We start from the raw sequence: 18,482 nt of genomic DNA, 5'->3' as shown, positions 1-18,482 counted from the left end.
TGTAATATACGGTGTGTTGTGTGTGAGTGTAATACCAATGTAACATACGGTGTGGTGTGTGTGAGTGTGTATTACCACTGTACTGTATGGTGTCGTTATTAGGTCTCGGGTTAAGTGCGATTCTAGTGCAGTAATCTGTTGTCGTGTATCTTTTTAATATATTTCTGTCATTTGTTTTAAATAAAATAAAAAAAAAAAAATTATGACCTTGGAAAATAGGTAATGACAATGTAGGTAAGCTTGGTAATGGGACACTTGTTGTTACAGGTGTAACAGGTGTTTGACCACTAGTAGTAGGTCTCTGTGACAGAGTTTTACGGCAGATAGCCTGTACTCCTGTCCACCTTAATTGTTGATCACTAAAAGTATCCTAAACATTTTTAATTTCATCCTCAGATGGATCTGATTCAAGAAATTTATTTTCATAATGTGTATAGTCTGAATTAATTATTTTCATGCGTTGTGTAAATAATTCAAACTTGACCTCAAGATCATCAAAATCTATGTTTGTATCTTGAGTTAATCCTATACAGACTGAAATTAGATTTTCTAATTGTGTAATCTTAGTCTGTAAAGACTGAAACTGAGTTTTCAAACAAGCCATTTTAATGGTATACTGAAAATTCTAGCACCACACTTAGAGTGTTTAAAAAACACTGTACTGCTATAGACAGCTGAGTTTTTGTTATGCTTAAGTCAGCAATAATCGAGTCAGACACTACTGACCTACTAAGCTTAACCTCAGGGTCAATGACCATGAAGGGTACACCGTACATGTGTCTGGTGTTTATGGCTTGAGTTTGTTTGCTGTGTCAGCCTGACCATGATGATTAATCGTAAATAACGATATTATACACTTCATTCACTATACACTATAAATGTCACTGTATAACTGTAAATTACCCGTGAATATTACTTACACATATATAAATGTCACTGTTAATATATATTTGAAAGCTTACACTTTATATATAAGTTCCTTTAATATAACAGGTAGATCTATAAGAAACAAACTTTAACACAATCTTGTCTCTTAATTTCTGTCTATAAACATTATAAACACTGTGTATATATATACACTCAGACAAACAACATCACTTGGGTTGTTGTCTTAATCAGCAATTTCGAGATTGGAGCAGTTGATGGAGGGTGCAGGATACCATCCCCCGTCTTCTTGTTGGGTGAGTCACCCAGCTCCCGTTTTCGTTGGGTGAACGCTGGGTGAGCGCCCGTTTTCTTTTGGCTGCCCATTCTCTGTGATTGAGTCTGGAGGGACTCATTTATACTGATTTATATTGTAAAACACTAGTTTTACAGCTTTTTTCGAAGGACCTTGGCTCATAGGTTATTTGTACACTGTAGTACAACATATTTGGACCACAGTGTGGTCTTTATCCGGTTCGAGCACGACCAAATTCTGTTGAAGATATTGGCCTTACCTGCTGTGTTTAAATTATAAATATAATGAACACTTAGCTGATAAATGACAGCAAATCGTCTACACAGCCGCCCCTGCAGACGAGGTCTAGAAGCTGTCGAAACTATCACAACATTGGGCTGTCAAGAGATACAATTTGTAAGTATATAAATTACCCCTAGGGGGTGTTATGTCAGCATATTTCATTCGATGATGGCTGACGATATACTTACTTGTTTGGACTCAATGGTCCGCATATCACCGGGGTTTATGATAAGTTTCTAACTCACGAATTTATACTCAACTGCGCAGTCAATAGTAGTACATCACGAGTTAGAACACTTACCTGGGTATATGTATCTGACCCGTAATTACGCCCGGATATCCGTTGAGTTGATTGAAGAATAGTGTTCTTTGAAGAATGTCGCACTACACTCTGTTGGATCGCAGCACTCGTTGTTACACTGTTCATCAATAATTGTTCACACAAAGTTATCACTGGAGAAGCTGATCACACTTCTCTTAAGTGTTTATTGTGGTTTATGAGACACTTTGTTCACACTAACGCACAGATCAGTGTTCTTTGCTGGTTATCCTGGCATCAGTGTCACTCTCTCTAGAGTCAAAGTTAATCTGGCCATGCCACACCGCCCCAAGCCGTCACTGCCCTAATACACAAAAAAAAAACGCTGACCTAGTACCTTGCATCCTTGTCACCTCCTCGATGAAGCAAAGCAGAATGTTTGTTTCTTGCTGTCTTAAGCATAGACAACAATGTACACTATCTTTACTATGGTAATAAAGTGGGAGCAGGATTTTCCTTAATTGTCCTGCTAAGTAAGAGATGTACTGTCTCTTATAAAAATACACTTTGCAACACCGCTGCAAGGAGCAGAGGTCACTTGACTACGTGGCATAGCATCTGTGATCAATTACTCACTCTAGCAGTAAACAAGATGCTCGCCCCTTCTGAGAGGGCTTGGCCCCTCAGGGCTGAAAGGGCTGAAGGGGGCTGATACCCCCCTCCTGGAGAAAATTTCTCCACAATAATACCGAGCACATCTCCTGAGGAGCACATCATTCAGATAACTGCTACAGTATACGGACGTCTGGTAAACCTAAGGATAGCGTTCCGATACCTCAATAAGGAATCGTTCAAGACTCTGTACACCATTTACGTCAGGCTCATGCTGGAGTATGCAACACCAGTTTGGAATCCACTCCTGGTCAAGCACGTCAAGAAATTAGAGAAAGTGCAAAGGTTTGTAACAAGACTACTCCCAGAGCTAAGGGCATTGTCCTGCGAAGAAAGATTAAGGGAAATTGGCCTGGCGACACTGGAGGACAGGAGGGTCAGGGAAGACATGATAACGACATATAAAATACTGCGCGGAATAGACAAGGAGGACAAAGACAGGATGTTCCAGAGATGGGTCACAGAAACAAGTGGGCACAATTGGTAGTTCAAGACTCAGATGAGTCAAAGGGGTGTTAGGAAGTATTTCTTCAGTCATAGAGTTGTCATGCAGTGGAATAGTCTAGCAAGTGGAGGCGGGAACCATACATAGTTTTAAGACGAGGTTTGATAAAGCTCAGGGAGCAGGGAGAGAGATGACCCAGTAGCAATCAGTGAAGAGGCGGGGCCAGGAGCTAGGACTCGACCCCTGCAACCACAAATAGGTGAGTACAAATAGGCGAGTACACACACACAAGATAAAGAGCATCTCCTACACACACACACACACACGCACTTATGTACCCACATAACAACACTGTACACTGGCCCCTCTCAAGGTCAACGCAAGGCTAGTGGTACCATGAATATACATTATATGAAGACGCAAATACATGTGATTACCTCCATACACATACCCTTGATAAAGCGTGCGCAAAGATCTGATGTTACTAGCATTCGTCTAGACGCGTTCATTCTGTATAGCATAACTGACATAATTGCAAACAAAAATAAGCCTATATAGTATATTATTATTGTACATGCTGCGTGTCTGTCAGCAATAATTATAATAATCTATAATGCAGTAATAATCTGTAATGCAGTCGAATTGCAATAACTTGCAATTCGACTATTAAAATATTTGTAACTGTTGAGATTTAAATTGAGACTGAGTTGGTATATATGTAACCATGGAAGCTTAAAATGACTGGGTTGGTATATATACAACCATGGAAGCTTAAAATGACTGAGTTGGTATATATATAACCATGGAAGCTTAAAAGGACTGAGTTGGTATATATGTAAATATGGAATCTTAAAATGACTGGGTTGGTATATATATAACCATGGAAGCTTAAAATGACTGGGTTGGTATATATATAACCATGGAAGCTTAAAAGGACTGAGTTGGTATATATGTAAATATGGAATCTTAAAATGACTGGGTTGGTATATATGTAACCATGGAAGCTTAAAATGACTGGGTTGGTATATATATAACCATGGAAGCTTAAAAGGACTGAGTTGGTATATATGTAAATATGGAATCTTAAAATGACTGGGTTGGTATATATATAACCATGGAAGCTTAAAATGACTGGGTTGGTATATATATAACCATGGAAGCTTAAAAGGACTGAGTTGGTATATATGTAAATATGGAATCTTAAAATGACTGGGTTGGTATATATGTAACCATGGAAGCTTAAAATGACTGAGTTGGTATATATGTAACCATGGAAGCTTAAAATGACTGAGTTGGTATATATGTAACCATGGAAGCTTAAAATGACTGAGTTGGTATATATGTAACCATGGAAGCTTAAAATGACTGAGTTGGTATATATGTAACCATGGAAGCTTAAAATGACTGAGTTGGTATATATGTAGGCACAGGCGCTTAGAATGAAAAAGGCTGTGCAGTGGTATATATACAACCACCATTGCCTTAAGATGATATAAGAGACCGCTATAATAAATATTATAGTCACAAGTGCCATGTATTATCCTTAACGGGAAGCGCTAAACTCCTACAAGCTAAGAGCATTTGGTAAATGGGAGTAAACATAATCCATATCCAGCATAGTTGTAGTTCCTTGAATTAAGAGCCCTTCATATTAATATTATTATTATTATTATTATTATTATTAGTAGTAGTAGTAGTAGTAGTAGTAGTAGTAGTAGTAGTAGTAGCAGTAGTAGTATTTATTTTATAAAAACACTTAACTTGAATGGGATATTTCTGTTGTTGTTTCTTCTTTGTTTTCTTTTTCTTCTATTCTGTGAATCGCTAAACCCGTAGGTGGTGAAAGAGCTCTATCGGGAGGTGAAGAGGGAAGCTGTATCCCATGTTTGCCACCACTCACAAACACCAGTGACACAGGCACTCACAAACACCTGTGACACAGGTACTCCCAAACACCTGTGACACAGGCACTCACAAACACGAGTGACAGGCACTCACAAACACCTGTGACACAGCCACTCACAAACACCAGTGACACAGCCACTCACAAACACCTGTGACACAGGTACTCACAAACACCAGTGACACAGGCACTCACAAACACCTGTGACACAGGCACTCACAAACACCAGTGACACAGGCACTCACAAACACCTGTGACACAGGTACTCACAAACACCAGTGACACAGGCACTCACAAACACCAGTGACACAGCCACTCACAAACACCAGTGACACAGCCACTCACAAACACCAGTGACACAGCCACTCACAAACACCAGTGACACAGCCACTCACAAACACCTGTGACACAGGCACTCACAAACACCAGTGACACAGGCACTCACAAACACCAGTGACACAGGCACTCACAAACACCTGTGACACGGACACTCACAAACACGAGTGACACAGTGACACAGGCACTCACACCAGTGACACAGGCAGTGACACAGCCACTCACAAACACCAGTGACCAGTGACACAGTGACACACTCACAAACACCTGTGACACAGACACTCACAAACACCAGTGACACAGGCACTCACAAACACCAGTGACACAGGCACTCACAAACACCAGTGACACAGGCACTCACAAACACCAGTGACACAGGCACTCACAAACACCAGTGACACAGGCACTCACAAACACCAGTGACACAGGCACTCACAAACACCAGTGACACAGGCACAAACACCAGTGACACAGCCACTCATAAACACCAGTGACACAGGCACTCACAAACACCTGTGACACAGCCACTCACAAACATCAGTGACAAGGCCACTCACAAACACCAATGACATAGCCACTCACAAACATCAATGACACAGCCACTCACAAACACCAGTGACACAGCCACTCACAAACACCAGTGACACAGCCACTCACAAATGCCAGTCTCAGTAGACACCAGTGACACAGCCAGTCACAAACACCAGTGACACAGCTACTCACAACCACCAATGGCACAGCCACTCACAAACACCAGTGACACAGCCACTCACGAACACCAGTGACACAGGCACTCACAAACACCAGTGACACAGGCACTCACAAACACCAGTGACACAGCACTCACAAATGCAAGTCTCAGTAGACACCAGTGACACAGCCACTCACAAACACCAGTGACACAGCCACTCACGAACACCAGTGACACAGCACTCACAAATGCCAGTCTCAGTAGACACCAGTGACACAGCCACTCACAAACACCAGTGACACAGGTACTCACAACCACCAGTGACACAGCCACTCACAAACACTAGTGACACAGGCACTCACAAACACCAGTGATACAGGCACTCACAAACACCAGTGCCACACAAAGCTGCGAGTTAGCCTAAGTGGGCGGCCATGATGTATTTGGAGTGGCCTCCAGTACGAAATGCTTCATCATTCACCACAAACATTGACGGTATTTTCGTCTTTTAAGTATCGTCTATAGTTCAAGTGGAGCTTCAAAGAATGTAAACAAAATATGGGGATGAAATATATTTTATTTGTCAAGACAGAGCCCTCATACACATAATGTGTATATTTTAACATTTAGTAAATTGCAAGCAGGCACCATAGCGGGCCACTGCTGCTGGCATCTTGCAGAGGAACCACTTCAGTCAGAGACCAGAAGTCTGAGAGGTAGGTTAACTCACGAATTTGTGGTTGCAGGGGTCGATTCATAGCTCCTGACCCCGCCTCTTCGCTAATCGCTACTAGGTCCATTCTCTCTGTTCCAAGAGCCTTACCGTACCCCATCTTAAAGCTATGTATGGATCCTGCTTCCACTACTTCACTCTCCAGATTGTCCCACTTCCTGACAACTCCAAGGCTGAAGAAATATTTCCTAACTTCCCTGTGACTTATCTAAATTTTTAACTTTTAGTTGTGTTCCCTTGTACCTGTAAGATGTATTGATGCCTAAGCCACACATCACACTCTTTCACAAATTATTTATGTTGATGGTTGTGTTCAGCAATCCATGGTGCAGTTGGTAGTGCTGCTGTTGTCAAAGTGATGACTCTCACGAAGAAATTGGAGCACTCATCAACAACTGGGTCTCTCCCCTTCAAACAGAACTGTTCGCCATACTTCTTTCATTCAAATGCGTCCATATATCTAAGGTTGACATTATAACAGATTCTTTATCATCTATAAATGCTCTCAACTCCTTAGGTATAAATTGTGGCATGCTTGTGTCACAAGCCAGACACAGGTATGGTAGGATTGTGGACAATGGAGCTGGAGTGCACATGCTGTGGATTCCATCTCACATTGGTCATTAGATGCATTATAGAACTGATGAATTGGCTATGTTATATGCTTGCAAAGAGGGAGTAGATTACAGTCTTGGGTTGTCAGTTAGCAGTTTGAGAACAATAATACGAAAAAACTTCAACTGAACTTTATTAACTTTAGACCGAGGGAGACTGACACCAGTCAGTCCATCTGTCATCATTCTATCATGTAGGAGAAGCCACGTGTCTTTGGTGCATCCAACAAAATAAGCAGACTCTTGGATGTCACTGCCTCCCGGCTCCGGCTGGGATATAAGTATCCCTGAAAGGTTAACTCACCACCAGATGTAGACCAAACGAAATGCAAACTTTACCTGACGGATAATTGTCACACATTACGTCATTATGTGCTGGAGTGCGATAAAATTAATGAATTCAGAGACAATTCACTAAGAGTGTTCAAGAAATGGCAAAGTATTTTATCCACAGTGGTATATTAGACCATTCTGGAAAAATACCCTGACTTTGCTCACTGTAAATGAAGCATTGCCACGTGTGTGTGTGTATGTGTGTGTGTGTGACTTAACTGTACTCACCTACCTGTGATTTCAGGGGTCGATTCATAGCTCCTGACCCCGCCCCTTCACTGGTCGCTACTAGGTCCACTATCTCCCTGCTCCATGAGCTTTATCAATCCTCTTCTTAAAGCTATGTATATATTCTACCTCCACTTCATCACTCTCCAGACTGTTCCACTTCCTGACAACTCAGTGACTGAAGAAATATTTCCTAACATCTCTGTGACTCATTTGAGTCTTCAACTTTCAGTTGTGACCCCTTGTTGCTATGCCCCAATTCTGGAACATCCTGTCTTTATCCACCTTATCAATTCCTCTCAGTATTTTATATGCCGTTATCATGTCCTCCCTATCCTTCCTGTCCTCCAATGTCGTCTGATCGATTTTTCCTAGCCTCTCCTCGTAGAACATACCCCTTAGCTCCGGGACTAGTCTTGCTGCAAACCTCTAATTTCTTGTTGTTCTCTTGCTGCAAACCTCTAATTTCTTGAAGTGCTTGACCAGATGTGGGTTCCAAACTGGTGTTGCATATTCCAATACGGGCCTTACGCACACGGTGTACAGAGTCTTGAACGATTCCTCACTGAGATGTCGAAACACTATCCTTAGGTTTGCCAGGCGGGTATTAGGTTTTGCTAGGCGGATATTTGATTGATATACGCCTCACATGTGCACGGTATGATGTTCACTCCAAGATTCTTTCCTTTGGGTAAGTTTTGCAGCCTTTGACACCCTAGGCTGTACTCCGTCTACAGGCTGCTTTATCCTTCCCCAGGCTTCATGACTTTGCACTTGGTGTTAAACTCCAGGAGGCATTTACCAGGCTTGCAATCTGTCCAGATCTCCTTGTAGTCTTACTTGATCCTCGTCTTCTTCTATTCTCCTCATTAGTTTCGCATCGTCCACGAACAGGGACATCTCTGAATCTGTCCCTTTTGTCATATCATTCTTATATGTATACAAGAAACAGCACCAGACCTAGGACTGACCCTTGTGGAACCCTTCTCTACACTCTGACACCTCGTCATGTACAACCACTTGTTTCCTTCCTGTCAGGTATTCCCTGGTCTATTGCAGTGCTTTCCCTGCTGTTCCTGCCTGCTTCTCTAGTTTTTCAACCAGTCTCTTGTGTGGTACTGTGTCGAAAGCCTTCTTACAGTCCAAGAAGATGCAGTCTACCTATCCTTCACTCCCTCTCTTCTGTCTTCTGTTACTTTCTTGTAGAACTCTAGTAGGTTTGTGATGCAGGATTTTACCTCCCTGAAACCATGTTGGTTGTCATGTATGAGCCCATTCCTTTCCACGTGCTCCTCCACTCTTCCGGAAATCTACTCCATGACTTTACATACTATACATGTCAGTGACAGCGGTTTGTAGTTCAATGTTGCCTGTCTATCGAAACAGAACAAATGCCTGAGGTGTCTTCCACACCTTAGGCATTTCCCCTGTTTCGATGACCTTATTATAACAAGAGCAATTTAATTTTGCCTAATCCAACTAAATATATTTTAGATAAGTTTACAATAATTTAATAATAAACAAACACAATGAAATGTATTTTTTTTTGTTAGGTTCAGAATGATTTTTGCAAAATTATTCCATACACAAATTTTCGCTTGTCTTATTCAGCCAAAATCGAAAGTTTTACTTAATTACCACCATCAATACTTTTGTACTCTGGGGTCATTATTAAGTAAAATTAAGGGTTATTGTCAGGACACAGTAAAACGTGGATAACTGAAACCGCGGAAACCGAATCAGCAGGTTCTACTGTATGTCTTGATGGTCCTTCTGGCTTTCCCCTGACATAGTATTTCCTAGCAGTCCATCTGTCTGTACTGCCGGACTAGTCAGCTTTCTATTAAAGTCTCTAAAGATAAGTAGTATTGCCCTCATTCCTTTAGTTCTTGGAGCTATTCTCTCCAGGTTTTGCATATCTGATGTTGTTCTCTTGACTATTTTGTGTCAAATGGCAGACTATAAATTAACTTCTTTAAAGCCTCTAGTCTGCATAGTCTCTTCTTCGTAGTCTCTGAAGTTTCTGGTCAGCAGTAATATCTAATCACATTCATTTTCTTCCTCTCCTACCTATGTGATATCCTGTAGGTAATATATAAGTATATTCTCGTGAATTTCATTTATTATTATTATTATCATTATTATTACAGTAGGACCCCATATCCGAGTGGATACATTCCAAGACCTACCGCGGATAGTAGCGTACCCTATAATTAATTTATGATAAAGTTTAATTGATTAATTATGCAAATTAGGTCTAGAATTAGCCTTTTTTTTACTGATTTGAAGCACTTCATAACTGCTCTTAGGCTTTGAAGAACTGTCACCATCACTACTTTTGCACTTTGGTGTCATTATTAAGCGAAAGGTTATTTTCGGGGCAGGGTAAACAGTGGATGACTGAAATAGTGGAAACCGGACCCGCGGATATGGCGATCCTACTGTTTTATTATTATTATTTTTATTATTATTATTATTATTATTATTATTATTATCAAGGAAATAGAAGGTAAGTTATTTCTAACGAATATGAGAACTGCTACAATTCCTTTGATCAAGAGCCCTTTACGAGCATGACGGCACACCTCGCTTGAAGGGTACCAGAGATGAGCTAATCTATTACATTTTTTTTCCAGTGACTGTAGCACTTACCACTGTCTATTTAACCCATTTAAATATTTGCCATTCGGTTTGCAGTGAGGATAACCATGCTGACGGAGGCTCTGTTGGGAGTGCTGCTGCTGGTGCTGCTGGTCACTTTCATTAACAGGAAGCCTAAAGGTCTTCCTCCAGGTGTGTACTGCTATGTGGAAGTTCTGTATATTAAGGTGGGAGATGTAATAAATATATGCTTACTTGTATTATATAACCTTTACAGGTTTAGCGCTTACCTTTATTATTATTAATTATCAAAAAAAATGTAAATTTGGAGGGATCCTCTGGGAGCGACTGTCGACTGTATAAATTATTTCTTTATATTCACTTGAAAATGCTGGACCCGTAGAGGTCAACAGCGCCCAGGGATTGAGATGTAATCAAGATCAGTCCAAGAAATGGAAGAATAGCTTCAATTCCTTGCATTTAGAGCTCTTCACCGCCCTCAAGGCACCACCTTGAAGGTTAGCTGTAGAGCTTTTCAGTGGCCTCAAGGTACCACCTTGAAGGTCAGTTGTAGAGCTCTTCACGGCCCTCAAGGCACCACCTTGAAGGTCAGTTGTAGAGCTCTTCACCGCCCTCAAGGCACCAACCTGAAGGTCAGTTGTAGAGCTCTTCACGGACCTCAAGGCACCACCTTGAAGGTCAGTTGTAGAGCTCTTCACCTCCCTCAATGGTAAGAGAATGTTCCTAAAATTTAACATGAGAACTGGAAGAGATTTACAATATCACCAGGAAACACTGAGCCCATAAGGGGGGATACAACTCTTGAGGTTTGAAGAAGTGGAGGGTATATAAATTCCTCGGATCAAGAGCCCTTCATATCCTCCATTTAATATTTATTTGATAACTTGAGAGGCTAGCGAGGTTAAGGGTGTCGTGTTGCTGTGGCAGGAGAGTGGGGATGGCCAGTGATCGGTGCGTGGGTTCCTCCAGGCGTCACCATGGACGCACACGCCTGGAAACTCAAACAGAAGTATGGTGATATTTTCACGTAAGTTACAGCCGGTGTTTTTATAAGTGTCAATTAGTGTGTAACGACCCGCTTTGCTTCACGCTGCGTTATCTCTCTCTCTCTCTCTCTCTCTCTCTCTCTCTCTCTCTCTCTCTCCCTGGCAAATGTTACACCTATACTCAAAACAAGGTCACAAAGACTCGTGTCTTCAACTATCGTCCATCATCTGAACATCACTTTTAATTAAGCAAATAGGAACTGTTATTAGGGTAAATATCGTTAATTTTTGGAACATAATTTAATAATCGAAAATCAGCATGAATTTCGCAAGAAAATATCATATCTGACTAAGTTACCCGACCTTTTTATTCATATAATAAATATCTTGAATAAAAAAAATTCCAGTAGACACATTTCACCTCCATAAAAAAATGGGGTGGGGGGGGTTGGCATTTGTCGAGATACCTCATGGAAGATTGTTGGCCAAAATAAAGGCGCATGATACAGGAGATGAACTTTATCAAACCATACCATGGGCGGGGATAGAACCCGCGATCAGAGTCTCAAAACTCCAGACCGTTGCGTGAGCCACTGGACCAGCTACGGTCTGGAGTTATGAGACTCTCTGATCGCGGGTTCTATAACCACCTGCGGTATGGTTTGTTTGCAATTGTGTCATTATGATTTCGTGAATCATGAACTTTATCCCTTAACGACTAGCTCACAAACAGGGAATTGCGAGTTGTACTAAGCGAGAGGTGTCTGAGTAGCTAAACCTTAGGAGAAGAGGTCCTCAGGGTCCTCTTGGTTCAGTCCTCTTCACCAGGTACATACGTGATCTTCAGGAAGGCCTAACATCCAATATAACGAAGTTCGCAGATGACGCGAAATTAGAGAAAAATTGTTTCAGTATTCAGACGAGAAATTAACCGGCACAAGAGATGGAGCTTAGTAATGATAAGCAGAGATTTCAAAAGTACTAAATAATGTAAATCTGCGAGCAGAAAAACCAACAGAAGACACATTTCATTACTAAACGCTGAATACCACTGTGTCAGTGGAACGCCTTCCATCTGAACAAAAAAAAATAATGGAAAAATAAATATAAAGAAACGACTAGGAAAAATAAGAATAATGACTTTTGAGGATTTTACTTAAAATTTAAATATAATAAAAAATGGCCTTTGGTTCTTTTAGTTGGGCAGGAGTAGGTAAGGCCCTGGACAGATCTCTGATGTTAAAGAGGTAGGTTATCCTGGGCAGATGGTAACAGTCCGATGTTTTGGAATCTCCTCTACCACTTGGTTGGAGCACCACAAGTAGAATAAATAAGGGCCGGTAGTAGTCTAATAATTGTTAATAAGTCCCATTAACAAATGTCTTGCTCCTTTATCTGGCGTCTATCCTGGATGACCACGCCAGGAACAGAGCTGGTAATAAGAAAAAATAAACTGGTTACCAATGGTCATGATAATATAACATTTAAGAATGGAAAAGAATGATAAATGCCAAAACCATTACTGGTAACCAGCAAACAAAAGAAAGGAACAAACAGTAATACTCCTGGTAGATCACCCTACCTGATTAAGAGAAGAGTGGAGGTGAAGTGACTCTCCAAACTTCAACCCACACCAGGTAAGGTTAATACTACCAGGAGTAGAAATTTGAACAAATCAGACACCAAGAACTAGTTTCGCCCCAGCCCGCCAGAGGAGGCTATTCGCTGCCTGACCACGGTTAAGTGCGGTTGTGTTCTGCACCCCTCTGCTGTTTTCAGGCGAGCTACCTAGTACCAACATGGCATTGTTCGCATGGCTCTCGGGCCGTGTGGACCTCCTGCGCAAACGCACTTCAGTTCCCTGACTGCAGTAGTGTGAGGTGGTGCTTGTCGCGCCTCTGCCGTCAGCCCAGGAGAACTACCATTAGTCAACATGGCGTTCAGTTATAGACGCAGGATCAACACTGTCGGCATTGAACTTCTCAGTGGGGCAATAACGCCAGCTTCAGCCCAGGTATTACTACCTAAAATCATCAGAGACACGTATGGCATTCAGGATGGAGAGTTGTACGGAGTAGCATTGAACGGAGCATGTAGATTTTTTGTGAAACTGCTCTTAGCAACGGTTTATGAGTCGTTGGTCAACCGTTTTCAGGTCGTAAGTCTTGATGCAGCACCAGCTGTTCGTGTGAGGATGATCGATGTATCCAGACATTATACATGGATTAAACTGCGTAATGTCCCCTTTGAGGCTGATGAGACAGATATCAGAAAAGTTTTTGAGGAATACGGAACTGTTCATTTGGCTCAGCATGGTAAGTGGGTGACGGGTGCCTACACAGGTCTGCCGGAGGGCACTTTTAACCTAAAAATGACATTGCGACACCCCATACCGTCTTACGTGTACCTAAAGGAATTCAGGACACAGGTCATGGTGTCATACGCCGGGTAAAGGCATACATGCCGACTATGTGGGAAATATGATCACATAGCGGCACAGTGTGGGAAGCGGCAACTAGCTCCTGGCCCAGAGACGGAGACATCGGCTTCTACACCGGGGGAAGCAGGTGATGATCAACGATGTAAAGGAAGGCGTGGTCGTCTATGGAGCTAGATAGTGGATGAGGCGCATAAGGCTGGGGGAGAGGGTGAGGCCCTTGACCAGTTACCTGGCCCAGAGACACTTCCAGAGGATCGGGATGAGCAAAAAGTACAGGAGGAAGTGTTGGAAATTGAGGAGGAATTAGCCGAGGTTCTGAAGTCCTTGTCACCGCCTGAGGAGGTGGCTGCTCCTGGAAAGGTGGTAGAAGACGAGTTGACGGCTGTGGTGCATCAACAACAGAACTATAAGATAAGATAAGATTTCGTTCGGATTTTTAACCCCGGAGGGTTAGCCACCCAGGATAACCCAAGAAAGTCAGTGCGTCATCGAGGACTGTCTAACTTATTTCCATTGGGGTCCTTAATCTTGTCCCCCAGGATGCGACCCACACCAGTCGACTAACACCCAGGTACCTATTTGCTGCTAGGTGAACAGGACAACAGGTGTAAGGAAACGTGTCGAAATGTTTCCACCCGCCGGGAATCGAACCCGGGCCCTCCGTGTGTGAAGCGGGAGCTTTAGCCACCAGGCCACCGGGCCAATCCGGGCGACGGGAGTGACAGCGTGACTGAGGTGTCACCGAGATCATTGCAACTGTGTAGAGTGGAGGTTGAGGTACATTGTGAGGCATCCCCAGAAAAAGCTATGGAGGATGCCCCTGTCACAAGAAAGAGAGCCACTGCGTCGGATTCAGATGATGTCCTAACACCAGCGCAGCAGACTGGGAAGCAAATATGGGCAGAGGGTGAAGGTAGTGGTGGCCATGACAGGAGGCACCGAAAGAAGGGGGGGGTGAGAGGGAAGTGTGCAGGTGACAAGTGGACCCACACGTTCTGGTGCCCATAGGAAGAGTGAAGAGAGGAGGCAGGGGTGGAAACTTTAACAGGCCTCCGGTGTATGACAGTAAACGTTAATTGTTTGTGTAATAGTGTAAAGAGAGAATGGTTTAGAATGTTTCTGAATAAATATAGAGTGGATGTTGTGTTCCTTCAGGAGCATAATTTTAAGGAGGGTAGGGTGTTGGAGGTGGCGGGGTTTCAGGTGGTAACCTTGCCATCTGCCCGTTTGAAAGGAGGGGTGGGTATATTAATTAGGGAGGCGAGCCCGTTTGTTTTGCAGAGAAGTGAGGGGGGGAGGGGGAAGGGTGTTGCGCATAGATGGTTGGTGGATGGGCAAACGTGTGGCCTTCATTAGCTTATATGCACCTGCAGAGAATAACGTACAGGTGAAGCAGGAGTTTGTGTGTGAGGACCTTGTGTTTTTTTTGCGTGCATTACCGGAGGTGGCAATAGTAGGAGGTGATTGGAACTGCGTTATTAGGAGGGCTGATGTGGAACCGAAAGGGGCAGGCTATGTGTCGGTGACCCTAAGAGATTTATTGAGGGATATTAGGTTAAGGGACGCGTTTGAGGAGGGGGGCGTGGGAGACAGAGCATACATTTGTTAGGAGAGGGTATGCAGCGAGGTTAGGTAGAGTGTATCTTTCTCACGGGGTTGTAGTGCGATCTTTCAAAACTGTTGAAGTAGCATGGTCGGATCATAGAGCAGTGTTGGTGGAGGTTGGGTGGGAGGCGCTTGCGGAAATATACAGGAGTTACTGGAAATTAAATATAAGTGCATTGAGTGATGAGGAGGGGTTAGAGGGATTTTCTGTCCTATGGAAGGAGCTTAGCGAGGAGGCACAGGGAGTGGAAGATGTCGTACAATGGTGGGATTGTGTAGCCAAGGAAAGGATTAGGAAATATTATGTGGGGGTGGGCAAACGTATAAATGATTTAAAATATGGACTTTCAAATTATTTAGAGGACAGGTTAAGGGTCTGTTATGGGAAGGGGGCTGTGGGGGGCAACTATCCCATGGATGAAATTGTCGAGGTCAAGGGGAGACTGAGGGAGTTGCAAAATGAGAGGTTTCAAGCGGTAAGGGTGCAGGCAGGGGTAGAGGAGGTGCTTTGGGGAGACAAGCCATCGGCGTGTGTGTTGCGACGTCAAAAACAAAGACAGCAGGTTACAGCTATTCCGAGGTTGGAGGTACATGAGATGGCGGGGGGTTACAGAATGGGTCAGGAGATACTAACTATGAAAGGAATGTGTGCGTATGCGGATAAATGGTATGAAGGGTATTGGACAAGTGGGAAGGTGGGGAATGTGGCTTTAGAGAAGGTGTGTGAGTATGTGACGTGTAATTTAGGGAATAGTGATAGAAAAGCTTTAGGGGGGGGTTAATAACGGAATTGGAAATAGAGTTGGCTTTAAGGGGAATGAGGAAGGGCAAAGCACCGGGAATAGACGGTCTCCCAGCTGAATTTTATCTCCAACATTGGGAGGTGATAAGAGGTTTCATGGGTAGGTTATTTAATCAGATGAAGGAGAAGGGTGTGATGGGGGACAAGCAAGCAACAGCAATTGTAGTGTTGATCCAGAAGGGTAAGGGGCAGCACACCCTCAAGGAGTACCATGCCATATCTCTGTTATGTGCTGATTGTAAGTTGTTCGCTAAAGTCTTGGGTAATCAGTTTAAATGTGTGGTAGGGAGAGTGGTTTCGAAAACGCAGTATGGTTTGCCTGGAAGGTCGATGATTGAAGGTCATGGAATACTGAGAAGTTTTGTGGAGTCAAAAGAGGGGGGAGGGAGGGTGGCGTTGTTGGCCTTAGACTGGCAGGGGGCCTATGACAGGGTGGAAAGGGGAGCATTGGGAGCTATACTTAGGAGGCAGGGTTATGGGGAAGAAATAGTTAATTGGGTAACCACATTGTACAATGGAGCTAAGATGAGGGTACAGATTAATGGATGCTTGGGGGAGGAGATTATAATGGGTAGGGGACTTAGGCAGGGGTGTCCCATGTCACAAATGTTGTTTGCATGCATTCAGGACCCCTTCTATAGAATGGTTGAACGTTGTGTATGTGACATGAGTGGAGGTGTGGGGGAGGTCGGGAAAGTGTGGCCTGGAATAATAGGATATGTAGACGATACTACAGTCCTGGTTCGAGAGGGGATGGCGTTAGGGGTTTTGGATGATGTGCAACTGTTTGGAAATGCAACAGGGATGCAGGTAAATAGCGCGAAGTCAATGATCATGGGGTTGGGTGATTGGGTGGAGGGGGGGGGATATGTAACGTTGTGAGGAAACAAACGGTGTCTTTAAAAATTTGTGGTATCACCTATAAGGATGACTTGGACGCTGCTCGAGAGGAAAACTCGAATAGATTAATGGAAAGGATTCAGGGGCATCTGGGTGCATTGTGACCTCATCATCTGACTCTCGTGCAACGAGTGATTGTTATAAATGTATTATTGTATAGTAAGGTTTGGCACGTAGCAGCCGTGTTCCCATTAACAGGGACGGCGATTGTGGGAATTCTGAGACGAGTGTTTAACTTTTTGTGGGGTTCAAGGTGCGATTGGCTGCGGAGAGAGGTTGTAATGTTACCTGTGCGCCAGGGTGGGTTGGGGTTGATGGATCTGAGAAGGAGGATTAAATGTGTGTTTCTTAAATGGGAGGTTTTGCACGAAGGTGTGAGTGGAGGGCAGCTGGCAAAAGTACATGATAGGTTGGGTAAGTTGTATGGTGGTGTGGAGTTGAGGGAATGTGAAACTGTTTTGAGGGTTAGAGAACCCAGGAAAATTCGAATAGGGGTTTTGTGTAGGCTGCTTGCAGAAAGGATTGTTGTACCAGTTGAGGGATTGTTCCCCATGTACGCATGGAAGAGTATTTGGTTTAGGTTTAGCAAGTTGAAGTTAAAGCCTAGGGTAAGGGAGGTAACGTATCATTTTCTGCATGGCATACTACCGTCGGGGGAGGTACTAAGAACCAGAGGGATAATTGTGGGCGGAAGGTGTGGAATCTGTGGGGAGGATGAGACGGCGTTCCATGCAGTATACTTTTGTGAGGGACTGGAGGGTGTTAGTTATTGGTTAAGTCGGGTTGTACAGGGGGGGGGGGGCCACGGGGTGTCGGTTCTTCGTGCACTAAGCCTAGATGTGGGAGGGTTCGATGAGAGTGTCACAAGAGCTTTGGATTATATAATAGTGGATTACATATATATATATATATATATATATATATATATATATATATATATATATATATATATATATATATATATATATATATATATATATATATATATATATATATATATATATATATATCGTGGGTGATGAGGGGGAGGGGGGATTGTGAGGTGCGGAGGTGGGTACTAGCGGTAACGGTTTATCGTACGATGTGTCGTAATAGAGAACTGTATGGGAGGAGGAGGTGGGAAAAGGATTTTTCGGAAGGTTATAGAATGTTAACGTTAGGGTTTCTCATGAATCTACGACTTGGGCTGAGCGAGTAAGGGCTGGGGGTTTGGGGATTACGTATGGGAAGTGGGAATTCAGGGGGACAAAGTGGGGTCGCCTCCAGGGGAGGGGTGAGAGTGAGGTGTATGTGGGTATAGAAGGTGTAGATGTGTGGCATAAGTGTATGTAGCATGCAAGTGGGCAAAGAAAGCAAAGGTGATATCAATTAATTACGTAGTAACGAATGGAGAATTCTGTGTTTGATGTGTCAGGGTCGTCATGACCTTCTTCATGTATTAAGTGTGAATG

At 43.2% G+C, this 18,482-nt stretch overlaps 1 protein-coding gene across 4 annotated transcripts in view; it reads left to right on the top strand.

The window, feature by feature from the left end:
* LOC128686746 (cytochrome P450 2L1) overlaps window positions 1-18,482 on the top strand; it is a 90,034-nt gene that overhangs the window by 8,158 nt on the left and 63,394 nt on the right. For 2 of the 4 annotated variants that reach the window (XM_070082303.1, XM_070082302.1), the window contains exons 2-3: window positions 10,374-10,469; window positions 11,226-11,325. In XM_070082303.1, coding sequence (XP_069938404.1) covers window positions 10,374-10,469; window positions 11,226-11,325 — 196 coding nt within the window. Of the gene's footprint in view, window positions 1-6,437; window positions 6,485-7,648; window positions 7,789-10,373; window positions 10,470-11,225; window positions 11,326-18,482 lie in introns of those variants that run through there. The other 2 variants (XM_053773784.2, XM_053773782.2) reach the window with 2 other exon arrangements.

Source organism: Cherax quadricarinatus, chromosome 7, assembly GCF_038502225.1.
Source record: "Cherax quadricarinatus isolate ZL_2023a chromosome 7, ASM3850222v1, whole genome shotgun sequence".
Lineage (NCBI taxonomy): Eukaryota > Metazoa > Arthropoda > Malacostraca > Decapoda > Parastacidae > Cherax > Cherax quadricarinatus.
This window is presented reverse-complemented; position numbering and strand designations above follow the sequence as displayed.